We start from the raw sequence: 27529 nt of genomic DNA, 5'->3' as shown, positions 1-27529 counted from the left end.
AAATAATAATAATAAATAAATAAATAAATAAATAAATAAATAATTTGCAGCACATGGCTCCTAAAATAAAGAGTGTTGTTTATTTCCATATAAAAAACTGCATTCCTTGTGTGTTATATATACTTCCTAACTTCATGCATTTCTTTCTTAAATCTATGAAAAACAGATTACGGTTTATAAATGTAATGTTGGAGCTCAGAGGACCAAACTGAAGAAATATTGAAGGAAAAAAGAAAGCGTTAGGTTATTATCATAACCTTGGTTCCCTGAAATAGGAATATGAACCTTTACAAAATGGGTGTTCCCTTTTAAGACACCAGAACCTGAAAACTTTATACCAAAGACACTCGTCAGAGGAGGGTGATGTAGTGCTGTTCCACCCCCGCAAGCATAAACTCACGACTCTCCCTGACAGTATCGCCATTTTCCTTCGAGAACTGCGACCAAGGACGCTGCGACCTCAAAGTTAATGGTTAATATTCCTATTTCAGGGAACCAGGGTTATGATAATAACCTAACGTTCCCTTTCAAGTAGGGAATATTAACCATTACAAAATGGGTCAGTATACCCAAGCTGTCACTACAGAGAACAAGCTGAAGCTGCCTTGTGTCTGAATCAAATACCAGCGTAGCTGGAATAAAAACATTAGGAAGGACCCACCTTAATGCTATATGAGTATACCCAATCTGTCGCAAGGACATGGTATACAACACTGAGCTACAAGCTAAGCAAACCGCTTGTGCTACAACAATCTTCCAGTAACTGAAACATTAGAATGGACTTGCCTCTAATGTTCTGTCGTGAGGGTGGACTGGGAAGCCGCCCACAGTACTCTTGTGCCAAATCCAGGGTTCTGCGGGTCCACGACATTCAGCCGATAGAACCTGGCAAACGTATGGGAGGAAGCCCACACCGCTGCACAGCATATCTCATGGATCGATGCACTTTGAAATAAAGTCCATAAAGTCACCTGACCCCTGGTGGAATGGCCGGTGAGCTTCTCGGGCGGGGGCAGATTGGACAGTTCATACGCAGTCTGTATTGCCACCGGGTGCCTTTCAAAAACTGCCCCGCCAAGAAATGAGCTCCTGGGGAGACTGAATCAATTTTTATATGGCACAACAAAATGGCTGCCAAACAGACTTTTAGAGTAAAGGGAGATTTCCCCTCATCAAAAAGTATAACTGCCATAGAGCATGTAGTGGGTTTGAACCCACGAGCCAAACACCGTGTCTGAAACATGCCCCACTTGTAACCATACTGAAAATTAGTAGAGGCTGCCCTGGCGTTTTGTAGGGTGTCAAAGCTGTAGGTTCTATGGGTTGGGGTGCCACTGGGTACCCTGCGCCTGACTGAGCAGGTCGTGGCGCATGGGCAGCTCTCACGGCTGGCTGCTCAGGAGCTGTATCAGAGGGGAGAATCAAACTCTCCTGGGCCAGTATGGAAATATTAAGAGCACCCTGACCCGATCCTGCCTGACCTTCTCCAAACATGAGCGGTGGCAGCACAAGCAGCAGAAACGCATAGAGTAGACGTACTGGCCACAGGTGTGCCAGTGCGTCCATCCCTAGAGGACCCCCTTCTCCTTTTATGGAGAACCACCAATCCCCGCTGGGGACCCCCCTCGAGCGGAGGTCCGGAGTGCTATTGGTCAGTCTTGGCAGGTGAACTTCGCGAAGTGAGAGGAGGTTCACTTGGGCCCACAGCAGAAGCTTGTGGGCCACACAGTGGAGACTGGGTGACCGTAAACCACCCTGGTGGTTTATGTAGGACGAGCACGTGTCTCCCCCGAACCTGCATATGCAAAAGACCCAGTCAGAGGGTGTTTGCTGCTGCTGTCATCAAGCCTAGAATCTTCTGGAAGAATACTACTGGTAGTGCCTTGCCGAGCTGAAACAGCTCTAAGCAGGAGGTTACTTTCAGAACTCTTTCGTCCGACAGAGTAGCCAACATGTGTCCTGAATCCATGCACAACCCCAGATAGGTCACTATCTTGGTGGGTGCTAGCTGGATCTTTGCACGGTTTACCTTCAAGCCCAACTGATGTAGATGATTGGTGACGAGCTCTGTGTGTTCGTGCACCCTTGCTGAAAAACTCGCCGCAAATGAGTCAGTCGTCCAGATAATTGAGTACTCTGGGTCTCAATGGGGCTAGTATAGCCTCTATGCATTTTGTAAAAAACATGTGGGGCCAAAGAACGTCGAACGGTAGAACTGGTACACTGTTCCCTGAAAGGCTAACCTCAAGTACTTCCTGTGCGCTGGTTTTACTGGGATGTGGAAATAGGCGTCCTTCAGGTCCATTCTGGTGAACCAGTCGCCTAGCCTGATGGACTGCAACAGCCGTTGCGAAGTCAGCATATTGACCCGTATGTGACTCAGTTACAGGTTCACCTGTCTGAGATCGAGGATTGGTCTGAGGCCGCCATCCCGTTTTGGCACCAGAAAATACCTGGCATAGAACCCCCCGTTCTTGCTGGGGGGGTCTACTATGCAAATGGACCGCTTTGCAGCAGAGCTGCTACCTCCTGAGCCACCCCGCTTGGCACAGAGCTTTGGGAGGAGGGTCCAGCCTTATTCATAGGCATGGAGGAACACTCCTTTGAGTGACATGCTACACGGTTCTCTAGTGTACGCTTGGAGAAGGGAGCACACAATTCACAAAAAGTGATGTCAGTCAAGGCCCTATGCGCATGCTCGGGGCCCAGACAGACAATGCATTTTTCATGTCCATCATTTGCAGGCAGTTTAGCCTTGCAGGAGACACACGTATGGAACCCAGACATGGTAATAGTGCTGTGTTCACAACAAACAGTGAATATAGACCACACAGTGGAGTATTGACACTATGTGCTCAGAACCGACACTCTGACACTGAGTGCACTCGGTACCAACACGGGGCTCGGAACCGACCCGGTTGCACTCGGTACCGATTCGATACTGACCCGGTTCACTCAGCACCGACACAGAGCCTCGGTACTGACTCGATGCACTCGGTACCGAAGCAGTAACATCAAACTCGCAAGCGAGAACAGGGGAGATAAACGCAGTTACTGCTAATGGCATGTTAGCAGGGATGCCCACCTGCAAGTCAGCCACTGGCTAAACTGCTTTTCAGTACAAACACGAGACTAGCAGTAGCCTGCACCGGAACAGTAACCTTGGTCCCTTAGGATCGGGGGCAACAGGTGGCTAGTTACTTTTTTGTAGTGAGTAGCAGGGATGCCCACCTGCACAAGCCACTGGCTAATTTCTTAGTCAGTACAAACACGAGACTAGAAACGGCCAGCTTGCGAACAAGCCTTTGTAATAGTGGTGCTGGATAGCTGCACTAAAACAGCAACGAGCTGCTAAAGTAGGTAGGTCCACAGTAGCTGCTCGGGTTTCAATACCTTTTCCTGTAAGAAATGAGACACAGTATGTATATATATATATATAAGAATCACACTGCGATCTGCTGAAAAGAAATGGAAGAGAACCAAACTCCCTGCTGCCCTAGACCTTTACCGCACTCTCCTCTCCTCCTTCTCCTCTACTCTCTCCTCTGCTAAATGTGCTTATTTCCAATCTGTAATCCAAGCCTCCACTAACAACCCACGTAAACTATTCTCTACCTTCTCCTCCCTCCTAAACCCTCCCCCCCTCCTCCTCCCTCCTCTATCTCCCCTGATGACTTTGCCTCCTTCAATTCTAAAATCTCAGATATCCGCAAACTCTTTAACACCTCTCCCTCCCCCGCACCCCCTCCCGCTCCAACTCCTACACCCACTGCAACCCCTACTAACTCACCCTCCTTCTCCACCTTCTTGCCCCTCTCAGACTCTGACCTCTCCTCCCTGCTCCAGGGTCACAAACCCACCACGTGTGCCTTGGACCCCCTCCCCACTCACCTCTTTCAAGCTGCTGCTCCTGCTCTACTCCCCTTCATCTCCTCCCTCCTCAACACCTCTCTACTTTCTGGTATCTTTCCCTCTGCCTTCAAAAAAGCCTCTATCACTCCCCTCCTCAAAAAACCTACCCTCGACCCCACCTCCCTCCAGAGCTACCGTCCTGTCTCCCTCCTACCCTTCCTCTCCAAAACCCTCGAGCGGACTGTACACCGCCAGCTCTCTGCTTTCCTGTCCAACCACTCTCTGCTTGACCCTCTCCAATCTGGCTTCCGCTCTGCTCACTCCACTGAAACCGCCCTCCTGTCTGTCACCAACTCACTTAAGTGTGCCCGAGCTGCCTCTCTCTCCTCTGTAATTCTCCTCGACCTCTCTGCTGCCTTTGACACTGTTGATCACTCTATTCTACTATCATCTCTTGCTGACCTGGGGATCTCTGGCACTGCCCTGGCCTGGTTCTCCTCCTACCTCTCCAACCGCACTTACCAGGTAACCTGGCGTGGAGCAACCTCCACACCTCACCCTCTCTTAACTGGAGTCCCCCAAGGGTCAGTCTTGGGTCCTCTCCTGTTCTCTCTCTACACCCGCTCCCTGGGCCCCCTCATCGCATCCTATGGTTTCTCATACCATTTCTATGCTGATGATGCTCAGATTTTCCTCTCCTTCCCCACCTCTGACTCCACCATCTCCTCCCGTATCTCTACCTGTCTGTCTGCTATTTCCTCCTGGATGCACTCGCATCACCTCAAACTCAACCTCTCTAAATCTGACCTCCTTTTCTTTCCCTCCTCCTCCCCCTCCTCTGATCTCTCTATCTCTGTTCCTCTGGAATCTACCACACTCTCTCCCTCTTCCTCAGCTAAGAACCTTGGAGTCACCCTGGACCCCTGCCTCTCTTATTCCCTGCACATCTCCACTTTGGCACGCACTTGCCGATTCTTCCTGAGCAACATCCGAAGAATCCGACCCTTCCTCACCAACTATGCTACCCAGCTCCTGGTCCAGGTCCTCTCCCGCCTAGACTGCTGCAACTCCCTCCTGGCTGGCCTCCCTGCGTCCGCCACCCGTCCGCTTCAGCTCATCCAGAACTCTGCTGCCCGCCTGGTGTTCTCTCTGCCTCGCTTCGCCCACGCTACTCCACTACTCCGCTCGCTCCACTGGCTCCCGATCACCGCTCGCATCCAGTTCAAGACTCTTGTACTAGCCTACAGATGCCTTGACCAGACTGCACCCAGCTACCTCCAGACCCTCATCTCTCCCTACACCCCACTCGACCTCTCCGCTCCGCCTGCACTAGAAGACTAGCTCTACCTCCGCTATGCTCCCCTGCCTCCAGAGCCCGTTCCTTCTCCACCCTTGCTCCGCAGTGGTGGAATGACCTTCCTACAGATGTCAGGACTGCCCAGTCCCTGACCACATTCCGGCGCCTCCTTAAGACTCACCTCTTCAAAGAGCACCTGTAGAACTCCTCTGTTTGTATCCTGGGACACTATCACCCTTCATGTAAATGTGCTTTATTTTGCTCTTATCTGCCCCCTATTTTACTGCATTTAATCCTGTACTTCAGAATACTGTAATCTGCCAAGTGTTTAACCTGTAGTACTTTGTATTTAATCACATCCTGATGTAACTATCACTATTTAATCATATCCTGATGTAACTATCACTATTATCTGCTGTATTATTGAATTGTGGTTTGTCACACTTGTTCTTTGCTTGAACAAAAGTTATTGTATTTCTTGCTCTTATTGTATTACTTGTATTGTAACACTTGAAATGTATTTGCTTACGATTGTAAGTCGCCCTGGAAAAGGGCGTCTGCTAAGAAATAAATTATATATATATATATATATATATATATATATATATATATATATATATATACAGTACTGTGCAAAAGTTTTAGGCAGGTGTGAAAAAATGGTGTAAAGTAAGAATGCTTTCAAAATTAGACATGTTAATAGCTTATATTTATCAATTAACCAAATGCAAAGTGAGTGACCAGAAGAAAAATCTAAATCAAATCCATATTTGGTGTGACCACCCTTTGCCTTCAAAACAGCATCAATTCTTCTAGGTACACTTGCACAAAGTTAGGGATTTTGTACGCATATAGTCAGGTGTATGATTAAACAATTATACCAAACAGGTGCTAATGATTATCAATTCAATATGTAGGTTGAAACATAATCATTAACTGAAACAGAAACAGCTGTGTAGGAGGAATAAAACTGGGTGAGGAACAGCCAAACTCAGCTAACAAGGTGAGGTTGCTGAAGACAGTTTACTGTCAAAAGTCATACACCAGGCAAGACTGAGCACAGCAACAAGACACAAGGTAGTTATACTGCATCAGCAAGGTCTCTCCCAGGCAGAAATTTCAAGGCAGACAGGGGTTTCCAGATGTGCTGTCCAAGCTCTTTTGAAGAAGCACAAAGAAACGGGCAACGTTGAGGACCGTAGACACAGTGGTCGGCCAAGGAAACTTACTGCAGCAGATGAAAGACACATCATGCTTAGTTCCCTTCGCAATCGGAAGATGTCCAGCAGTGCCATCAGCTCAGAATTGGCAGAAAACAGTAGGACCCTGGTACACCCATCTACTGTCCGGAGAAGTCTGGTCAGAAGTGGCCTTCATGGAAGACTTGCGGCCAAAAAGCCATACCTCTGACGTGGAAACAAGGCCAAGCGACTCAACTATGCACGAAAACACAGGAACTGGGGTGCAGAAAAATGGCAGCAGGTGCTCTGGACTGATGAGTCAAAATTTGAAATATTTGGCTGTAGCAGAAGGCAGTTTGTTCACCGAAGGGCTGGAGAGCGGTACACAAATGAGTGTCTGCAGGCAACAGTGGAGGTTCCTTGCAAGTTTGGGGCTGCATTTCTGCAAATGGAGTTGGGGATTTGGTCAGAATTAATGGTCTCCTCAATGCTGAGAAGTACAGGCAGATACTTATCCATCATGCAATACCATCAGGGAGGCATCTGATTGGCCCCAAATTTATTCTGCAGCATGACAACGACCCCAAACAAACAGCGAAAGTCATTAAGAACTATCTTCAGCGTAAAGAAGAACAAGGAGTCCTGGAAGTGATGGTATGGCCCCCACAGAGCCCTGATCTCAACATCATCGAGTCTGTCTGGGATTACATGAAGAGAGAGAAGCAACTGAGACTGCCTAAATCCACAGAAGAACTGTGGTTAGTTCTCCAAGATGTTTGGGCCAACCTACCTGCCGAGTTCCTTCAAAAACTGTGTGCAAGTGTACCTAGAAGAATTGATGCTGTTTTGAAGGCAAAGGGTGGTCACACCAAATATTGATTTGATGTAGATTTTTCTTCTGTTCACTCACTTTGCATTTTGTTAATTGATAAATATAAACTATTAACATGTCTATTTTTGAAAGCATTCTTACTTTACAGCATTTTTTCACACCTGCCTAAAACTTTTGCACAGTACTGTATATATATATATATATATATATATACACATATATATATATATATATATATATATATATATATATATATATATATATATATATATATATATATACATATATATATATATATATATATATATATATATATATATATACATATATATACATAGATACACACACACACCCGAAAGGAAACTCAAAGCGAAACACATGGTAAACAATACTGTAAAATTAATAATTAGACAATTATTAAATAATGTACTTTCAATAATATTCTAAATATATTATTATTATTATTATTATTATTATTATTATTTATTTCTTAGCAGACGCCCTTATCCAGGGCGACTTACAATCGTAAGCAAAAACATTTCAAGCGTTACAATACAAGTAATACAATAAGATAAGATAATGATATATATACATTTCAGCTGAAGAAGTTATCGACTTGGTGTGTCAGGATCCCGGGAGGGACGGCAGCAGAGCTGCAGGCTTCCCACGGCACACAAGGCCACAATGGGACTTAACCAGCGCTAGCTGAAAACACAGAATATACAGAAAATACAAAGAAAACAGGCTATGAATACAATTATTATAGCGATTCTGTAATAATTCTGCACTTTTTTAAAGCAATTGCTAAAAAAGGAGCGCAAAAATAAATCAGGAGGATTTACTTATCAACTCTCTGATGTTAATGTTTACGCTCGCGGGGGCGGAGCAGACCTACGTCACCCTCGTCTGACGAGTATCTTTGGTATAAAGTTTTCAGATTCTGGGGTCTTAAAGGGGAACACCCATTTTGGTTAATGGTAATGGTAAACCCTGTAATGGTTACTATTCCCTACTTGAAAGGGCTTTAGGTTTCTTACCATTATTTCAGGAATGATAACTGCAGATATCTGTTTGCTGTTAATTGTAGTATCTTTTGCTAGCATATATATTCTTTCTGCCTCAGAAAAGCAAGATATTTCCAGTACCACAGCCCCTAAAAAGCAAACAAACCAGTATGTCAATAACATCTCCTGTAGGATGTAAAAATTAGAACTTCAAATATAATAAAAACGTATACCACCATAACCTACATCTACAGTACACATGTAAAAATGTGAGTTTGCCATACTTGGATAGCGGCATGATATCTGTATGTCTAGACTCCCTCAATAACTTCTGTTAAATAATGGCCTTACCCAGTTTCATAACAGATGGATAAGCAGTTATATATTTCCATCAATAAAACTAATACATGTGTACAGACTCTTCAAATATGTTCCAGTCTCAGAGAATATCTTTGGCAGCTGCTTAAGTTTAATGCTTCTAAAATTAGTCCAATGTCAGAGTCCACTGTTTTAAAAAGGTCAGTCAGAGCTAATACTAAAACTGGCAAATAAAACTAGCCCAGGCATCTCACAGGTAAGGGTTTAGTTTGTCATAATACAAGCAATTACAAAAGCAATCTTACCTTGCCCTGTGTAAACATGAGTGACAGAAACTAGATGAGCTGTAAAGAAATAAAAAGGTATGTCAGTAACATACTGTAACAGGGGAGATCTGTGCTGACTCTTCTGGCGTGTTCATAGTGCTGCAGGGAGAGGGCAGCAGCTCGTCAATATCTGCCTGTCAGTCATGGCAGTGACACGGAGAGGGGAAAGAGTGGGTGTGCGGACTTTCCTTCTCTCTGAGTGGCTGGGAGGCGGGTCTTGGGGGGATTGCTGACCCTATAAGTTTCATTCTGCTGTTCCCTCAGGTCTGCCCACTGAGACGTAAGCCGGCGTGCGGAAGCGCTGGAGAAAAATCAGCCCGGACGAAAAATCCCGGCGAGACAAACAAATCAGAAACCAAAAGAAAGAAAGATTTAGCAGTAGCGGGGGAAAAGAAAACTCTTGGGCAGCCCCGACAAAGTGGATAGCAGGCTGAGGGAGCCGCTAGAGTAGGACGGAGACCCGGGCCGTACGGATAGCGACGGTTGGGGAGAAGCTGCCGAGTGCAGCACTTTTTATTTTGTAGTTTTGTTTACTGTGTTTTGTTTTCTCTGTTTCTTTTGCCTTTTGATTAGTGTTCTTTTTGTTCTCACTTCTGTACCCTGTACCGCTCCGGTATAGTTGTGGCTCTGTCGCTACCATAGTTGGTACGGCAGGCCACCGACAACAGCGCCCTCTGCGGGCTGAACCCAAAATAAGTTTCTAATAAAACTGGGCACCTGTGCGGTGTTTTCAGCCTCATTTCTGTCTCCTGTGTCAGTGAATTACCCACCACCCTTCCACACATACATATACATATAACAAGTATATACAGTAAATTACATTTGACAGATTTCAGCTCCATGCGTTGTTTCAATAAAAAGGATGAGAGGAATTGTTGTTAATGCTAATAAGATATGAAAATAGATTTTAAAACATACCTTTGACAAACAAAATAAAACTAGCAACAACACTGTAAAAACAATCCTAGGTTTACCCACAATGAGCATCAAAAGAAACGTATCACTATTATAACACATTTATTTAAAAAAAAAAAATAAGGTATATAAATGATGAACATTGACGAAATGTTTTTGGTTTATTTTTAATCACTCGATCATTCATCCTTGACCATGACACGCTTGAGTGACTATGACTGAAGCATATGCACTTAATCACCTAATTTGAGTTGATTGGACACGATATGGAGTGATTTCGGCTGTTGAATTGCAAGCTTGAATAAAAGCAATAAAGAAAAATCACAGAAAAAAACAATATGCCACGTCTGTCAAGAGAGCAGTGCCTTCGTGCAATCGGCATGTTGGAGGCTGGACTAGGGCAGTGTACTGTGGCTCGCCGTCTCGGGTGCTCACAGCTAGCAATTTCAAACCTGGCGAGACGGTATAACCAGACACACTCTGTCAATGACAGGCCACGAACTGGGAGACCAAGAGTCACAACACCTGCCCAAGATCGACAGATCATTTTGCAGCATCTTGTGATATCAATTGTTAATCAGCACAATAAAAAGTCACTGCACCTACTCTAAAAGTGTCATTTTGCGATCACATCTAGTGAATTTTATCCAAATATAAGTGATAAGTTTCTTTTGATGCTCAGTATACAGTATATACTGTAGTGGCACATTCTCGCTTTTACACTGTGATGAAAACTGGAACTGATGGCTTACTTTTAATGGCGAGGTGTTCTTGAAGAAGTTCAGTGTATTCTTTTTCACTCAGCTGTACTGGTAGTCCGCTCACCAACAGGTTCACCTGCACCACGGAGTTCCTGTTCTCCACAATGTAGAACCGGGTCTGGTTCATTTGCCGAATAGAGTTCTGCAAGGAGACGAAACTGAATGCAATTAAATCTGTTTTTTCTTGTTTTGAATGTAATTTTCCTGCATTTAGCACAGGACTTTGCTGACAACACAGCCAGTTTCTGTGGACCACCACGAAGAGCACCTTTAAGATGGAACTTCAAACTTCAATGATTAACACTATTCAAGGCCTCTTGGTGTATTTGCAAGGTCGAAAGTTTTGTGATGCTGTATTGGCATTAATAACTCTGAATGTTCTAAACAACAATGCTCTCTGTGGACACTGCGATCAATTCAACTGATTGAAACCAGTGGTTCTCAAACATTAATTTTAAAAAGGGCCACATGACATGGGGCTGCAGTAGGTGCAAGTCAGTTCTTTTCAGTTCACACAGCGCTCTATATATTTTTATATTACATACTCAATGCATCATTTAAGAATGGATAAAACACTGCACAGCTATAAAAAGGATGTTGTTAGTAATAAATGTAAAAACAAAAACTAATTTTTACAATTGTCAGATGGTGCTTTAGGCTGACCTAGAGTAACTCTGGTAACAAATGTATCCAATATGAAATAATGTACTTAAAAAGCATCAGTAGGCCTGTGGCAGGACGGCCGAGTGGTGACTTACCCAGACCCGACCCGGAAGCTAACACAGAGACAGACAGGTACTTGCAGGTGAAAAAAACATTGGTGCGCCGTTTTTATTGCAACAAAAGCAAATGAAAAGGATATACAAAAACACAGTGCTCACAGAGCAAAATAAAAAGTTCAAACAAAAATAAATCTTGACACCAAACAAATACTGTGCTGGTCTGCTCAGCATAAGTAGCAATTGCTTTCTTTGTTTCATTTTTTCCTTTCTTTCTCCTGTCTCTCTCCCACGTACCTCCTCTCTGTACACCCACCCCAAACACAGAAACAGGCATGCTTATATACAGACGTGACCATCTCCGAATTAACAACCAATTAATTAATTTGGAGACAACCATCATAAATCGTAACACACTAACATCCCCCATTTAAATAACCACCAGACAATATATTTATTTTAAATAATAATACAATACACCACAAACCATTCATTAAACACACCCATTCTAAAATAAACAAACAATACATGTGCCCCGCCCCTGTGTGCATTTGTGTGTTATGTGTTGTATGTTGCGTATGTTAATGTTGGTGTATAGTCATTGTTACACGGGATATAAACGGGTCTGTGTTTCACGTGTGATTTAAAAATGTAGATTTGTATTTAGGCACGAGGATGGCACAAATCACTTCACGTGCATTTAAAGTATGTAATATGTGAGCACGGGGTTGAACGTAATTCATTCACGTGCTGGGATTCAAGTGAATAATTAATTAGTAATTGAATCCCAGCACAACAGTATATATAGAGACACGTCGCACTCACACAGGGTTGGGTGTTCGAGAGTGGAGAACGGGTGAGAGAGAAGGAGAAATAAATCTAAAAGTTAGTTTAAATATCAATTGCTATTACGTGCTGGTAGGACCAGCACGATACTTGTTTATTTAAAACTCACCATGTTTGTTTGTGTGTCTGTCCGTGCACTGTCTGTTTACTGTATAGTCCGTTTTGTTTGTCTCTTTATTTTGGCGTGAAGTGCCGTGTCCTGTGTTTTTGTATGTTTACAACCTTTTTATTTTCTGTTCTGTTTATTAAATGCTGAGCGAAACCATTCGCTCAGCTCCACCAAACCACACATCTCTGTTGTTTATTTCCTGGCTCTGGTCTGACGCCACCCAATCCGGCCGTCTTTGTGACAGGACCGTTTCATAGTATCTGCAGGTTTACCCACTGCATCTTCCAGCCAGTGCAAGCGATTATCAGTTTGCACGCTAGCAAGCTGCCTTCATTGATGCTGTTCCACAAAACAATATTTCCAGTTTTGTAGAAATCAGCTCAGCTATACTAAATGAATAACAGATAAGGAGACTGTTACATGGAAGGGGTTTGTGCTCCTCTTTAACTTTGGTCAAGTTTAAGATACCTTTCTGATGGCCTGAAGTTTCTCCAGCAAAAGTTCCTGGTTCATCAGCACTTGCCGTTGAACTTTAAAAAAAAAAAAAGATATATAAATTAGCATTTTAAGTCAATGCAAACAGTATCTTCCATTTTAATAAAAAAACATGCAATCCGAACTAAAAGCACTAAATAACGCATTAAAAATATTGTTGATGACCGGGGGCATAAATCCAGACTTTTTGCCCTCTGCCCCCTTCCCCCAAATCCCCATACTCTACCTGATTTAAATTATTCCATTTCTCATTCATTTATTTTCCTCTACCTCTTACCTTGCTTGCTCCCCATGTGTACTTCTACGAGTCTTAAACCCTCTGGGTCTTCGTCCTGTTTAATAAACATTAATTGAATAGGAAATTGTGTCAATAGAAAGATATGCAGGTATAAAACACAGAATACTTGCTGTTCAGCATTTTTTTATTTACTTTTATTTTTTTTAAAGATATGCAATTCAATGTACTTCCTTCTAACTCTCACTGAAGAGCCACAATCGAATCATTAATTTAAAGCATTGTACTTAATTACCGATCTTCCTAGCTGCTGAAGAACTTCTTTAATGACAGACTCGACAGTGGTTTTCTTGGTGATCAAGATGGAGATGTATGCCACTCCCAGTCTAAAACAAAAAAAATAACATTGATATGTCCTCAATTAGTAGGTGCATGTTACCCACAACCTAAAATGGGGAGGGGGGGGGGGTCAAACTACAACTGTCACACAGGAACTCAGTTTCCAATTAAAAAAATAAATAAATAAAATCAGAAACATGACTGAAAATAGGATTTATTTCCATACCAAATTTCTAAGCAGCTGGTCATCATGTGTATTCGCAGCACCTGCAGATACAGGGTACAGGGTAAGACCAGTGCATACAAAAAAAACAAAAACCTGGCACTATCGCTGACTGAAAGCCACAATGGGCAAAAATCATCTCGGACCCTTCTCAGTTGTTGGTATTAGCCCTATATTGGAAAAGGGGATACTAATCAAGCACTGGCTCCTGGAAGGTAGCATGATAGCTTCCCTTCAAAGGGCAATCCTGGAATGAACATCCCATTCAGTCCTGGGCCTTTCTCAAGCAGAGCCCAGAAATGGTGCCCCAGTGTATTATCCCTACAATTGTGACTTACTTTAACCACCCAGCATATATCTTGAGGACTTCGCTCTCCTTTGGCTTGGCTTGGAGCACCCAGGCCTCAGGCACAGACTCCTTAAACACGGACTGCGACTTGGGGTTTTCCGTGGCCCCATTGCAGTTGGTGATATCCTCGTTAACCAGGACCTGTTGGCAGTATATCTGGAGCTCGTAGTCTTGAGGCTCATCTGGGATGTAGTAAACTCTCAGCGCTGCTTCCTGTCCAGCCAAACAGAGAGCTTCTGTTACGTATAACAAGCTTTAGTGCTTTAAGTTAGGATTGTATGCTCATAAAAGGAACGTGAGGATGAGCAAAGAGGCGCTATACCAAAAGTCTTGTAAACTTATTGTGAAAACTATGGAATATTCAGGGACTATGAAGGGAGCGTCGCATTGGCTCTGGCACGGGGGGAAAATAAACACATAAACTATAGAATATTTAAGTTCCAAAGTGTGAGAATCCATATAGTTCATTAGGCAGAAATTAATGTATGCATCAATGTTTGACTTTTAATTTTGTCATTCTGTACCTCCGCCTCCAACTCTAATTTACTCAAATCGGATTAAACGGTTGTAAACGTTGATATTCCAGACAAAACTTTAAAGTTTTATGAATATGCTTCTGGTACTAAAAAAAGGATGATTTTAATTTGCAGGCATCAAATAAATGGGAACATATTTCTACAAGAGAAAAAATTAACTCTCACCACAACTTCTTCGTTTTTGGCGATCCGTGGAACCGATATTAGGCGAAACTGGTTGCGCTTCACTGCATCATTGCCATCAAATATCTTTAGGGTCTGTTTGCCTGAGAACAGCACGTTAGATCAAAGTTACCAGGCAACAATCATGGAGATACAGAACACAAGTTGAACACACACGATATCATCAACATGCATTAAAGCTGTTCTGCAGGAGCAGAATAAGTAAAATAAAGCAGGTGAAGCTAATGAAATATTCCAAGAAATCTTAAATATCGCCATCACTTTTTAGGTCTCACATTGACGTATACTACCATGTTCACTTATATAACCCAGTCCCAGGAAGGAAATTTGTCTCAATCACTTAAGTGGTACAGTAATCTTCACCAATTGCTATGAAAAAATAACAATAAAAACTAAATACATGCTTACCATAATGTGTGCATTTCATAGGAAAATGTGTTATGGTAATACATAAGAGGTAGGAGGAATAATTTCCTTTCATTTCTAATTAGATCCTTTTTATCAACAAGATTGCCTACAGCACATGTATCACTGAAATCTCTAAATGGCTTAAGAGCAATGAAATATTCATACTTGAATCTGAGGATGAGGTGGATTGTGTTTCTTTCAAGTTCCCTGCAACTGAGCGATCAACATCATCACTGTCATCTGGATTGAAAAAAAGAAAGAATTACTTAACCATTACAATGCAGCCCCTTATAACATGGTGCCAGTTATTTGGCAGTATTTTAGTGGCTACCATTTTCCACATGACTATTCACTTGTAAGCTCCATGCTCAAGATGGAACACGTATGTTTTCATACGGCTCCTAACTACTGCTAAAATACTACGAAATCCCACTGAAACAATACTATAGTAGATATGCTGAATTTCACAGTGAGACAATGTGATAGTGTAAGGTTGTGTGATCGGGCAGCTGGTGTTTGGGAGCAGAAAGGCTTCAGGAGACAAGGTTAAAGTGCAAACTTGAGAAGCTTATTAAAGTGCTGAGTGCCACACAAACGTTGCTTTTTGTCCACAACAGTTTTCAAGTAAGTATAATAAATAAATACAGCACTGCATTGAAAAAATAAAAACATTTAACCAAACCAGGATACTCAGCTATCCTATACTTTCATTTTAAAAGCATTGGTTACTACACAGCGTCCTGCTGTTTCCTTCTGGAGAGCCTCCCCGTAAATGAGCAATCCTCTCCTATATATAGAGGCTGGCTATATAACCACACCGCTGGACTGGTCCATTATAAAGTACAAGAAAAACATTACCATCATGTGCCAATTACTTTCATAATGCTTAAACTACATATCATTAACATTACAATTAGTTAACATTTTTCCCAAATGCATAACCCACTCTACACAATTAGTTCCTCATTTTAAGTTATAATCGGCCCCCCGCCCCCCCATTCACTAACATTGAGCGCGTGCCCGTGTATTTGAGTGCAGCCGTCAGTGCATGCGCGCCTTTAATGGCCCCCCGCCCCCCGGCTCCTAATCCAAAGAGAATGGTAAGTATTTTCAAATTAAATTAATTATTTAAAACAACAGAGTTTCACTGCAGGCAGTACTGGGCATTATTTTACACCATATGTGCACCTATTATGCGAAATAGTTTCCAGCACGCCATGCCAACTGTGTTACTAACATTGTATTTCTTTTACAAGCCGCCAGCATCCCGAACTCCCCGGCTCAAGTAAGTAAACAAACAGGTATAATTATTATTCACGTTTCTCACAACCTTTGTACATAATGTTTTTCCCATTGACAAACAGCAGCACACATTTTATAATACCATTGATGTTATCAATACGCATTTTAAAAAGGACGGTATACATAGCAAAGTGCGGGGCAGGTTTTAAACAGTCAGTGTTCCGCGGTAGTGATGGACAGTGGAATCTGCTCCATCACAGATAGGCCTAAATTCCATCAGCGGGTACCCCCTCATTAAATAGGACACATTTGGTAACTAAACAGAAGGTCAGTGAACAGCAGGCTAAGTCTTTAATTTGCACAGCTAGTATACTAACTACGACTACTACTCTGTGCTCCCAATCTCTGCCATTTGATAAATCTGTATTTGAATGTTCTTTATATTCACATTGTGAAATAAGTAGTTACATATCAAAAGGGAGAACTGGTGGTATCTAGGCTCAAAACCTGAGCATGTGTTTGAAAATGAATCCCAAATGTGTAAAACTTGTTTGTAGCATGCACACACCATGTAAATAAACTGTTCTGTGTCATAACATATTATAGTTTTATTTAATTGCCTTAGTTTTATTTCCATTTGTTTCTCATCTCCAGATAATAAAAAAAACTGTTTTGTCAATTTGTGTTTTCACTTGGTACCAACATTGCTAGGTAATAAAATCTGAAATGAATATAACTACATTTTTCAAGAATATTTAAATAAATGAGTACTATAATGAGAACATCCCTAAACCTAGCATTCAGAAATCTCACCCTACCAGTTAAGGAAAGCTGGAAGTAATATGCTGAAATGTCCTGGAAGAACTAACTCTGCTGACAAGGGTAAGGAAACTGATATATTATACTTCTGGCTAAAAAAATAAAAAATAAATGCATAAATCCCTTAGACTGTTGTGTGTGTTCACAGGGAAACAATGGACTTGCAGTTAAACTAATAGTACAAAAAAGACATGCAGTAAGTGTGCTACAAGATTTTAGTAATTTTAGTCTATCCCAAAACAGATGATGTAGATATTCTGAGAAATACATAACAGAAAAAATAAACACTAAGTAAAATCTTTCTCCTCTTCAAACTTAAAGTAAAATAAACGGTCTTGTTTACATTATATAAAATTACAGGATGGGATTAACTCTGTAATTGATTTTATGGGAATACAACTCGCTGAAACACAACCTGTTTTGTTTTACTATGTGTTCCTCAACATTTAGGAGCAGTAGAATATAGAAGTACTGTAGGTCAATTTTACCACTTTGAATGCTCACAACAGTAAACACAGTTTCTTCCTGTTAACCAAACACAACTTTTACACAGTCAATCATAAATTGTGGCACTGGTCTATGAAGCCTCACATTTTAGTTTATGTACAGTATCCGCCTTAACACTGATTAAGGCATTAGCTTTTTAATATCTATATGCTGCCACCTGGATATATCGTACGTCGTCATGGTGTGAGTTTTCACTCATATGCAGATGACACACAATTATATTTTCTGACCACACCTGATACAAATATGTCCGTTTCGGCTCTTGATAATTGTCTGACTGGGATTAAAACTTGGATACGGCAAAACTTCCTACAATTAAATAGCGATAAAACCGAAGTAATGCCACTCGGCTCTCCTCGACAACTTAGAAATGTTGACTCTTTTAGCATAGTGATCGATGGGCTGAAGTTAAATCTAGCTCTGTAGTTAGGGATCTTGGTGTGGTCTTTGACCCTAGCCTTACTTTCGATGCACATATCCGCAATGTCACCAAGGTGTCCTTTTTTTCACCTTCGTAACACTGCTCGTCTGCACCCTATGCTGTCTGTGCCTGCTGCAGAAAGGCTAGTTCATGCCTTTGTTTCTTCCCGGCTCGATTATTGCAACGCGTTGTTTGCAGGTGTCTCCGAGGCTGCTATTAGCAGGCTACAATATATTCAGAACTCTGCTGCTCGCATTTTAACTGGCACTAAACTGGGTTTGGTTTTTGATTTGTGTAATTTCTTTTTATATTATGTATACTCTTAATATGCTGTATGTGTATATGGTTCTCTGTGTTTTTTGTGCTTGTACAGCACTTTGAGATGCGTGCATTTAGGCGTTTTATAAAATAAAGATTATTATTATTATTATTCTATAGCAGGGGTACTCAATAGTCAGACTCTGGTCCGAATCCGGACCACAAGTACATTTTGCCCGGACCACCAGGTCATATGCCAGTCTATGTTTTTACTTGCATTCACATTGGAAATGCTGTGAATTTTTCAGACAACACAGTTCTTATGAGAGTGTGGAAGGCGAGGGTACAGTAGGTGTGTCGCTGTGATACAAGTAGCAGATACTCAGTGAGAGCTATGAATGAAACCAAATGTACAACAGTATTAGCAGCTCAAATGAAGTGCATTGGCTGCTGTGGCCTGTTTTGTAAGCGTCAACATATCCCTTCTCTTTGGCTAATAAAACAACTGTCCGTCATTAGTAATTTTTTTTGAAAATACACATTTAAGATACAATTTTCATACCTTATGATACAAGTTCCGAGAATTGCACTTCATAAAGACCAAGAAAACAGTGACAAGTGCTGGTGCTACAAAACCCATTTTTGTTAAGTAGCTTTTCCAAGCTGATTAAAAAATATTAACGGTAAAACACACAATATAATGCTCTTTGTAAAAACACATACTGTTGGTACTCCTGACTCGGGGAAAGCACACAATACTACTCGTGTTTACGAAACTTCACTTTGCAAGCAATGGTAGCGCAACGGACAGAACCCAAGTCACGACAGGTATCTCATCATTCCACCATCCACCAAAATGTGCTGTGTGTGCAAAGATTAGCAATGCGTATGCTGATTGCATAGGTGATTAAAATTGCCAAATTTTGCGATCCAAGTCAGGCTTACAACACATGCAGTTAAAATGTTTACTGTCTTAAGTATCTGCAGATGACATTGTATGCGGATATTCGTTCTCAATATTAACATTATTTATATTAATATCAGTGTTCTGTTCTGACTGATGCACATATGTGTGTCTGTATTGCTCTTGCTGAGCTCACCTGGAACTCAAGGACTTGCCATTTCTCCCACTTACTGTGAGTATTAGCCGATTTATAATTGCACTGAATGTAGAATTACTGTATTTTTTGTATTATTTGTAAGGTGTTTTTTAATTCACTTGAAAGAGAAAGCACAGTGATTTATTTCTGCTTGCGCTTCAGTTTTGTTTGCTACAATTTGCTTAGTTTTTGCAATGGTGAAACAATGTTTGGCTCTGCTAACACAGACACATAAGAATAGAGTAGTTATACAATTCTGTGGTTATGGCAGGGAAAGAACTCATGCGGTAACAAGTCAGTAAAGAAGACAGACTAGTAAAAATGAGACATGATTTTGATTCCCCCCCAAAAACTCTCAAATCAACAATATGTGTAAAAACTATATTTGTGTAGCTCTGTGTTTGTTTGTGACAATGTGCTCTGGACCTTGGCCTTGCTGTAACCAAGAATTTTGGACCTTCACTAAAATAATTGAGTACCCATTCTATAGTTTTACCTCAAAGCCTATCATCTAATATCCTAAAATCCCTTTGGAATGTTTTTCCTTTTTTATTTATTTATTTTTTTAAATATGTTGGTGTGTTCCACAAGATATACATGTGATGAATACAGTATCATTTTTTTTTTGTTACCTGGTTCTTTTTGAGAACTTTCAGAGATCCGGAAACAGTGCATTTTGCTGAAGTTTCGGGAGTTGACCCGCACACAGTTTGGGGGAAGAATCATTTTCTTCAGTCTTCCAAACTTACATTCTGGCAGAAGAATGATATAACAGGATGCATGTGCCTATTTAAAAAAAAAACAACAATAATAATAATTCTGTCAAATAAAATATGGCGTAATTCTTGTTAGTCATGTTGCCTTTTCATACAAATTATTCAAGCATTCAATGTGGTTATGTGCTTTCAGGTGTAATGCCCCATGCAGTTTTGCAAGCAGGTGTCAGTGAACAACCAGGAACTGTTTGTTCTGTTTCTGCAGCTGAAGACCAACAGTGTTTCTCAGATGATTCTAAATTGTCAAAAATAAATATTTATATATATATATATATATATATATATATATATATATATATATATATATATATATATATACACAGTACTGTGCAAAAGTTTTAGGCAGGTGTGAAAAAATGCTGTAAAGTAAGAATGCTTTCATAAATAGACATGTTAATAGTTTATATTTATCAATTAACAAAATGCAAAGTGAGTGAACAGAAGAAAAATCTACATCAAATCTACATTCTAGGTACACTTGCACACAGTTTTTGAAGGAACTCGGCAGGTAGGTTGGCCCAAACATCTTGGAGAACTAACCACAGTTCTTCTGTGGATTTAGGCAGCCTCAGTTGCTTCTCTCTCTTCATGTAATCCCAGACAGACTCGATGATGTTGAGGTCAGGGCTCTGTGGGGGCCATACCATCACTTCCAGGACTCCTTGTTCTTCTTTACGCTGAAGATAGTTCTTAATGACTTTCGCTGTATGTTTGGGGTCGTTGTCATGCTGCAGAATAAATTTGGGGCCAATCAAATGCCTCCCTGATGGTATTACATGATGGATAAGTATCCGCCTGTACTTCTCAGCATTGAGGAGACCATTAATTCTGACCAAATCCCCAACTCCATTTGCAGAAATGCAGCCCCAAACTTGCAAGGAACCTCCACCATGCTTCACTGTTGCCTGCAGACACTCATTCGTGTACCGCTCTCCAGCCCTTCGGCGGACAAACTGCCTTCTGCTACAACCAAATATTTCAAATTTTGACTCATCAGTCCAGAGCACCTGCTGCCATTTTTCTGCACCCCAGTTCCTGTGTTTTCGTGCATAGTTGAGTCGCTTGGCCTTGTTTCCACGTCGGAGGTATGGCTTTTTGGCCGCAAGTCTTTCATGAAGGCCACTTCTGACCAGACTTCTCCGGACAGTAGATGGGTGTACCAGGGTCCCACTGTTTTCTGCCAATTCTGAGCTGATGGCACTGCTGGACAACTTCCGATTGCGAAGGGAACTAAGCATGATGTGTCTTTCATCTGCTGCAGTAAGTTTCCTTGGCCGACCACTGCGTCTACGGTCCTCAGCGTTGCCCGTTTCTTTGTGCTTCTTCAAAAGAGCTTGGACAGCACATCTGGAAACCCCTGTCTGCCTTGAAATTTCTGCCTGGGAGAGACCTTGCTGATGCAGTATAACTGCCTTGTGTCTTGTTGCTGTGCTCAGTCTTGCCATGGTGTATGACTTTTGACAGTAAACTGTCTTCAGCAACCTCACCTTGTTAGCTGAGTTTGGCTGTTCCTCACCCAGTTTTATTCCTCCTACACAGCTGTTTCTGTTTCAGTTAATGATTGTGTTTCAACCTACATATTGAATTGATGATCATTAGCACCTGTTTGGTATAATTGTTTAATCATACACCTGACTATATGCCTACAAAATCCCTGACTTTGTGCAAGTGTACCTAGAAGAATTGATATGGATTTGATTTAGATTTTTCTTCTGTTCACTCACTTTGCATTTAGTTAATTGATAAATATAATCTATTAACAGTCTATTTTTGAAAGCATTCTTACTTTACAGCATTTTTTCACACCTGCCTAAAACTTTTGCACAGTACCGTATATATATATATATATATATATATATATATATATATATATATATATATATATATATATATATATATATATATATATATACACATACATACATACATACACACACACACACACACACATTATATATATATATATATATATATATATATATATATATACACACACACACACACATCATTTAAGTGTTAACATTGTCTACTTGTGGGTGTTTTACACATTTACAAAAAATGTTAAACTGACATCCTTAATTGTTAGTCCACACCAAGAATGTGAGAGGGATCCTATTATTGTCCCTGTGAATTTAGTGTTTTGGCTCTGGAAAATGAGGTTCACCTGAGTCAAAGTGAAAATAATGTCTAGAAAACTGACGCAACAGTAGCAAAACATTTAGGAGCACTGTAAAAGTTTGTTATTTTACTGAGAGATTATGACATTTAATTAATGCACCTGATCCTCCATATTTAAAGCATTCTTACAGCAACATTGTACTTACTGTGATTCCGCACCATTCACACCTCATCCCAGACAGCACTTCAGAGGAGCCACAGGTCCTCTTGCACACTTCACAGCGCGCACTAGAGGAGAGATTGCCCTCCCTCCAGTGGTGGTGACAGATGTCCTAATGCGAAAGGTAAACATTCACAAATGTATTACACTGACAATTTGTAGCATCTAAAGTCTTATAACTTTGCTTATCAAATAATTACAAATCAGCATGTTGTGGTTTTTATCAACATTAAATGATCAACATCCTCTTTTTCTGTTTCATACATGGTGTCACAAAGACGGCCAGAGTGGGTTGCGTCAGACCAGACAGGAATTCAAACACAGACAGTGGTTGTGATGAGCTGAGTGCAATGGCTGCACTCAGCGTTTATTAACAAATAAAATGTTTTAAACGGTACACAAAACACAGGACACGGCACTGGTAGCCAAAATAAACAGACAAACAAAACGAACTAACACTTAACAAACGGTGCACGGAGAGACAAACAAACAAACACGGTGAGTGAAAACAACTACTAATTCTTGCTCTTTTCATTAACATTTACCTCCGCTCCAATCCCGTTCTCCACTCACCGAACACCTAAACCCCGAGTGACAGAAACGTGCATCTATATATACTGTTGTGCTGGGATTCAATTACTAATTAATTACTCACTTGAATCCCAGCACGTGAATTCATTACGTGAAACCCCGTGTTCACATATTATATTTTAAATGCACGTGCGTGATGTGCAATCCCGTGCCTAAATATAATTATACACTTTAAACACAGACCCGTTTATATCCCGTGTACCAATCTATACACCAACATTAACATACGCACGCATACATACATACACAGAACACACAAATGCACACAGGGGCGGGGCACTTTGCCACACATGGTCACAAGGAGAGTTAATACTGGGGGGGGGGGGGGGGGGGGGGTGGCTTAGGTTCTGGTAAAAGGCAAATGGATTTTAAAAGAGACAAATTTAAACTTTTTATATGTAGATTATTATTGTTATTTATATTTAAAAGAAAATATTTAGTTAAACTAGGCCTATTCGAAACAGCCAGTAATCAAAGTTTGTCTTCACAGTTCATAGACTGTGGAGGTTAACAAACTTCACCCTGAATGTTATACATTTTTTACTTTGGATGACATTTAGACGCTCTGCTCTTTATTCATTTATTGCGTGAGTAAGTTGATCTAAACTTACACAGACAAAAATTAGCGCTAGCATAACTACCCTTTATATACAACTAGTCTCAACATACCTCCATATTGTGATACTCTCAATGTCCCAAACCAAATTTCACCATAAGTGATTAATGGTTTCTCTATAATATGTAAAAATGTCATAATTACCTGTAATTGGATTTTTTCAGGGTGGAGATCAACTCCACACATTAACATCCAATCTCTTTGCTAGCCCAGGTGAAAGAACCAGAGCTCCAGAAGCTCTTGTGCAATGCTGCATCTGGATGCCGCCCAGAACTCGGGGAGGGTTATGGACTGAGAGAGAATTCTGAGATGACTTCTGGCACGAAGTTGGGATTTAGCCTGCAAGTAACTTTGTCTTTAAAGAACTGTGTGCATGGACAGTCCACAACTAGGGCTTGAAGTTCACTTACTCTCCTTACCGAAACTACGCCCACTAAAAATGCTGTTTTGAGGAACAGATGTTTTAAGGAGCAAGAGTAAAGGGTTCGAAGGGTGCCCTTGTTAGCCTTCTTAAAACTTCTTTTAGAGTTCTGATATAGAAGATAGTCTTGAAGGGATATTGAGAATGTCTATTTGATTGGCTTGGCACCACCTGCTGAATTCTTTGCATGATTGAGTGAACTTTTTCTTTGAGGCAGTTAGTACTTGATTGTTTGATCGAATCCTTTGTTCTCTAGTTTCCTCCTTTTAATTTCCAGACTGCTAAATGGAAGTAGTCTGGGTTGTGGTGGCATCGCTGGCCGTTGTTCTGGGACAGTAGGTCTCTGTGGGGAGGAAGGTGGCTTGGTCCCGAGATGGATAGGCTCATTATTTCAGGGAGCCAGTAGCTCTTTGGCCAGTAGGAGGTGATGAGGATTACGCAAGCTTGGTTTTGTTTTATTTCTCTCAGGACAGCTGGAATCAAGGTCAAGAGTGGAAATGCATACCGCAGGTGCTGTGACCAAGATTGAGAGCCTGTCGATTGCCAGCACACCCTCTGGTAGTACCTTGAACAGAACTAAGGAAGCTGTGTTTTCTTTTGTGGCAAAAGGTCTATTTTCGGTGTTCCCAGACTTCTGAAGAAATCTGACAACACATCTTTTTTTCAGCTACCACTCGCGAGGGTCCTGGCTGAGGGTGTCTGCTAGGGTGTTGTGTGGTCTAGGCAAGTAACTTGCAGAAGAGAGATTTTGTGCTGTCTGCACCACTTCCACATCATTGCCAGGTTGCACAGCGGCCAGGATTTCATGCCTCCTTGGTGGTTTATAGATTGTTGATGTGATGCTCCCTTTGATGTAGTGACCATATTCCTTGTAATTGGAAGTCCCTTGTATGGACCCCTGTGACAGAGAAAGAATGATTCTTGGTGTTAGATCTCCTATCCGACCTACAAGGGTGCTGTGTAATGGGAACAGAGTACCCTGGACTGGATGGCATCCGTGGATTGGACGAGCAGATGTACTCGTTAACCAAGGGGTCACGGTTGATAATATATAAAGAGGACATAGTGATGTGATCTGTTCCTTATTATGGTTACGCTGAAACGGGAAGGACCTGTGTTTTGTTTATAGAGAAATGTGAGTGCTTTGTTTGTTTTGTCTGTCTGTAAAACTAGACTAGACAGCTAACACGATCCGGAGCTGTCGCCCACGGCCAGCACTAAACCCGGACAACACTGCACTACTTGTTCACCATTGTTGCAAGTAATAAATTGTACTTCACCACAAGCACTAGAGCACTCACTTTGGACATGTGTTTGTGTCTAATTGTGTGTTTAGTACTATGCTTATTTACGGGACTGCAACCCTTTTTCATTACTGTGCAACATCCATTGCTGTGCATTGCAAGCACATTATCATTTACTGCCTGGTCAACAGACCTTTGGATTACAATAAAGCAACTGATTGTTTCTTGGGATTACTGCACCTGCACTTCACCTGCTCTACTAACTATCACTTTGCCACAACCCCCCAAACTGTCAGGGAGGCATCTGTGTAGAGTGTTTTGTGGTTGTTATTTTCTTCCAATGGCATGCCTTGTGATTTTGCCTGGTAAGCAGAGGGTTTGGGGAAACAAGGCACCCCCTGGCAACCAGAAGGGAATGAACCCCTGTAGTTGCCCCGTTGTTGGTATCTTGTAACCTTGCTTTGTTTGGGTCTGAGCAGTGGGTTTAAAGGTTTTTAGGGCTTGTTTAGTCTCCTTGAGTTGAAGGTTGTAGTCTTGCTATGCTGTGCCCATCGTTGTCTGTTTCGTAATTGTCTATTTTTCGATTTTGTTGTTTTTAAAATTCCGTGTTCATTCTGTGTAGTCCTTCTCTGGGAGACAGCAAAATAAAAAAAAATATACGCAATATGCTCTTCTTTCTCTCACCTACATCATCCGGGGGTGAGGGGCTTCTGCTTCCGGGAAGCTTGGGTTCTTTCTCCTGGGTTAGCAGTGAGATCGGATGTTAATGTGTGGAGTTGATCAAAACTGGTATGAAATGAACATACATATGCTCATATGATTCTGATTATCACAATAACTTCCTAAAGAATGTTTGATAAGCGGTGGTTCTCTAGAAAAAAATGTGTGACAGAAGTCACTTCCATATACCCCCAGATTCTGATCATTACTATTGCAAATGTGTACTTAGTAAGTTTCATCGCAATTGCTTATGCGATTCTTTGTAAAACTATGTCATAAGGACTAACTATATCCTTGATGCCGGGGACTTGCATTTCCAGCAGACTTTAACACTATTGCACAAATCTTACAAGTTACCTTTGTTTCTAAAACTTTTCTGGCACTCGAAAAAGCATTGAATCTAAGATTGTAATCTATGATCAGTATATGCCAGTAACATTACATTTTGCCAAGTTTTTTTTTACACACCTTGTTTAAACATGCCTGCAATGTCTTCTCACTTCATTGTTAGATAGTTTTATGGCACACTGGAAAGGCAGTTAACAAAACACTTTTTGTATGCGGCAATAGCCTTAAACAGTAAGATTCCATTGAAATAGTCATTCCTCAACAGTAGAAAATGTATAATATTTGGGGTGCCACTTCACTCGTGGGACAGATTGCTCAATAAAATATTTAGCATTAATTTAAAGAATGGATAATCTGTTCATAGATACAGATATATTCAGTGTGCAGGGTTGCAAATTAGACAATTTCAATGCCCCACCCAGAGACATTCTGCATTCCCAGAAAATGCATATGACTTTGACTGTTTGCTCATTAAAATCTTTTCAATGTACCTGAAAGGAGGGACAGTACCAGAATATGTAGTAAGCAAGGGTTGGTGTAAAATGTATAATGTACAGTTTTAAATCGAAGACAACACACTTACATGATCTTGGTGGCCATCATGGTGACACTGTCGACAGTCACTAAAGCTAAAAGGAGCGCAGTCGACATGGACATGCAACTCACACACTGCAAAAAAAATAAAATAATTAAAACTGTCAACAAACGACTCACCAGGTTAAAAATGTATGACAGAAAAAAAGCAAACAAAAGCCACCTTTGTGAGCAACTTGACTGAGCCCAACCAGGTTTCTCATTATAAATTACAAAGAAAAGCAGTCTCTGATGGGCCAGGGACATCAAACAGCTGTTTTTTCTCCTTCAGTAATATTTTTATTTAACAAATACCTGTAAGCTGTCAAAATAAATATATATATATATATATATATATATATACAGACGTGCTCAAATTTGTTGGTACCCTTACAGCTCATTGAAATAATGCTTCATTCCTCCTGAAAAGTGATGAAATTAAAAGCTATTTTATCATGTATACTTGCATGCCTTTGGTATGTCATAGAATAAAGCAAAGAAGCTGTGAAAAGAGATGAATTATTGCTTATTCTACAAAGATATTCTAAAATGGCCTGGACACATTTGTTGGTACCCCTTAGAAAAGATAATAAATAATTGGATTATAGTGATATTTCAAACTAATTA

The 27529-nt window shown here is 41.1% G+C and overlaps 1 protein-coding gene across 1 annotated transcript in view; it reads right to left on the bottom strand.

Moving 5' to 3' along the window:
- Positions 1-27529, bottom strand: part of LOC117409550 (diacylglycerol kinase theta-like) — a 146279-nt gene that overhangs the window by 46797 nt on the left and 71953 nt on the right. The window contains exons 4-15 of the mRNA XM_034015784.3: positions 26913-26998; positions 22376-22501; positions 19908-20061; positions 15094-15168; positions 14503-14603; positions 13791-14014; positions 13186-13276; positions 12933-12987; positions 12629-12690; positions 10478-10628; positions 8790-8828; positions 8200-8315 (exon numbers count right to left, since the gene is read on the bottom strand). Coding sequence (XP_033871675.3) covers positions 8200-8315; positions 8790-8828; positions 10478-10628; positions 12629-12690; positions 12933-12987; positions 13186-13276; positions 13791-14014; positions 14503-14603; positions 15094-15168; positions 19908-20061; positions 22376-22501; positions 26913-26998 — 1280 coding nt within the window. The remainder of the gene's footprint in view (positions 1-8199; positions 8316-8789; positions 8829-10477; positions 10629-12628; positions 12691-12932; positions 12988-13185; positions 13277-13790; positions 14015-14502; positions 14604-15093; positions 15169-19907; positions 20062-22375; positions 22502-26912; positions 26999-27529) is intronic.

This window comes from Acipenser ruthenus, chromosome 2 (assembly GCF_902713425.1).
Source record: "Acipenser ruthenus chromosome 2, fAciRut3.2 maternal haplotype, whole genome shotgun sequence".
NCBI classification, from domain to species: Eukaryota; Metazoa; Chordata; class Actinopteri; order Acipenseriformes; family Acipenseridae; genus Acipenser; species Acipenser ruthenus.
This window is presented reverse-complemented; position numbering and strand designations above follow the sequence as displayed.